This window comes from Oratosquilla oratoria, chromosome 23 (assembly GCF_046742065.1).
Source record: "Oratosquilla oratoria isolate Oo_2021 chromosome 23, ASM4674206v1, whole genome shotgun sequence".
Classification (NCBI taxonomy): Eukaryota; Metazoa; Arthropoda; class Malacostraca; order Stomatopoda; family Squillidae; genus Oratosquilla; species Oratosquilla oratoria.
Genome location: NC_134799.1, coordinates 25,937,269 through 25,939,025, shown reverse-complemented (window position 1 = coordinate 25,939,025; position 1,757 = coordinate 25,937,269). Strand labels below are relative to the sequence as shown.

Genomic DNA, 1,757 nt, shown 5'->3' with positions numbered 1-1,757 from the left:
TATATATTTATTTTTATGTATATATACTTACAATATTCCATGGGAAATTTCTTCTGATGAAATGTATTTGATATTTTCAACCCCTTTGCTGTGCTCTGTGACTTAATTGATGTACTTAGTTAAGTCACTAGATGATTTTATGAGTTCGCACTTTAAAAACTTAATGCCTGGCGTTTGGTCAAATACATATTATTTTGAGACTTATTACTTGTTTGATTATACTGTATAAGCTTTACTAAGTAAAGAGTATTTAGTGTTATTAGCATATTGCTTGTTTGATTATACTGTATAAGCTAGTGTTATTAGGTTGAACAGTATTTATTGATTACAAGTGATGAGATGAGGATACGAATTGTTCGCAAGTTCAAAACGAATTTTTTTTCATTGAATAACCAAGCACTACCTGACGATGACTTTCTTTTATTGTGCAGCAATCATTTCGCAGTCACAGTTAAAAAATTTTACTCCTTGGTTGCTTTCAACAAATTTGACGGCAATTTTGGTTATTTATTCAGCTGAGGGAATCCCTTCCCTAGACAGAAGGCCAATTAGGCGTTTTAATTTTTGGTTTTGATTTAACCATTTGTATTAGTGGTTATTCTTCATTTTTTGAACCAACCGTTTTCTCTAATGGCGGAGTGGGTCGCCCTCTCCTTTGGGGCTGGCATCAAAATGTGCGAGATGAGTGCCACCACTGAGGTGTCGCTGCTGGAAGGAGGGCTGGGGTCGGCGATCTTGTTGAGGTGCTGCTGCTGCATCCACTGGTGGTAGGCGCCGTCTCGTGGCCTTGCCCTTCGCCAGGGAGTGCGGCCCGTTATCAGCTCCACCAGGATGATTCCGCAGGACCATAGGTCCGCGGGGACTCCCCTGTACCTGCCGGAGAATACCTCGGGGGCCACATAGTTGCGGGTGCCGAAAGCACCACGCAGGTACACCTCTTTACCTTCGGAGAGGAACTCTGCTGAAAGTCCAAAGTCGCCAATTTTCAAGACGCGATCTTCGGTCAGCAGGAGATTGTTGGGCTTGAGATCGCGATGTGCAATGCCCTGGGCGTGAAGGTATCCGACGCCACTGATGAGCTGCACGAAGTAGAAGTGGGCTTGTTCCTCGCCCATGCCGCTGTGACCGATCTCATCGGAAAGGTCGCCTCCGGCCGCGAACTCGAGGTACATGTGCATTTCCGCTCCTTCTTGTTCTGCGGAAAGCAGCCTCACAACGTTGGCGTGATCTAGGCGCCTGTGGATCAAGACCTCTTGTTCGTCCTGCTTGGTCGTCACCTGTACGGATTTTCTGGCGGCAAGTTCTCCCGTTGCCGCGTTCCTCACGAGAGTGACGATGCCAAAGCTGCCTTCGCCGAGGTACTCAACCTCGGTCCAGACGTTACCGGGATCCTCACTCCTGGGGCTGTCGTCCTTAACTTTAAGCTTCTTGCAGCTCATCTCCTCGTCCCCGGAGTGTTTCCTTTTCCCTGCAGCCTCAGACGAAACTCGAAGTGTTTCCCTTGTTTTGTTTGCTGCCATTGTGCTTGTACTGAAGGTTTAAAATCCCAATTCTAAAGAATCTTCATGAAAACCAAGCATGTGTCTAACCAAACCAAACGCATATCACAGATATCGTAACATTTGTCTCCCTCAGTAGGGCACTAAGGTTCTCGTACTTACACTGGTCACAAATATTTTGAACATTGGATTCTTAGGTAACACTTGTTAAAATCACACACACACACACACACACACACACACACACACACACACACA

The 1,757-nt window shown here is 45.6% G+C and overlaps 1 protein-coding gene across 1 annotated transcript; it reads right to left on the bottom strand.

Annotated features, from left to right (window-relative positions):
* Nucleotides 1-602: 602 nt before the first annotated feature.
* On the bottom strand, nt 603-1,520 carry LOC143037753 (serine/threonine-protein kinase grp-like). Its single transcript, XM_076206303.1, has one exon. It carries the CDS (start codon nt 1,518-1,520, stop codon nt 603-605), a length of 918 nt encoding a protein of 305 aa, XP_076062418.1.
* Between the last annotated feature and the right edge of the window lie 237 nt (nt 1,521-1,757).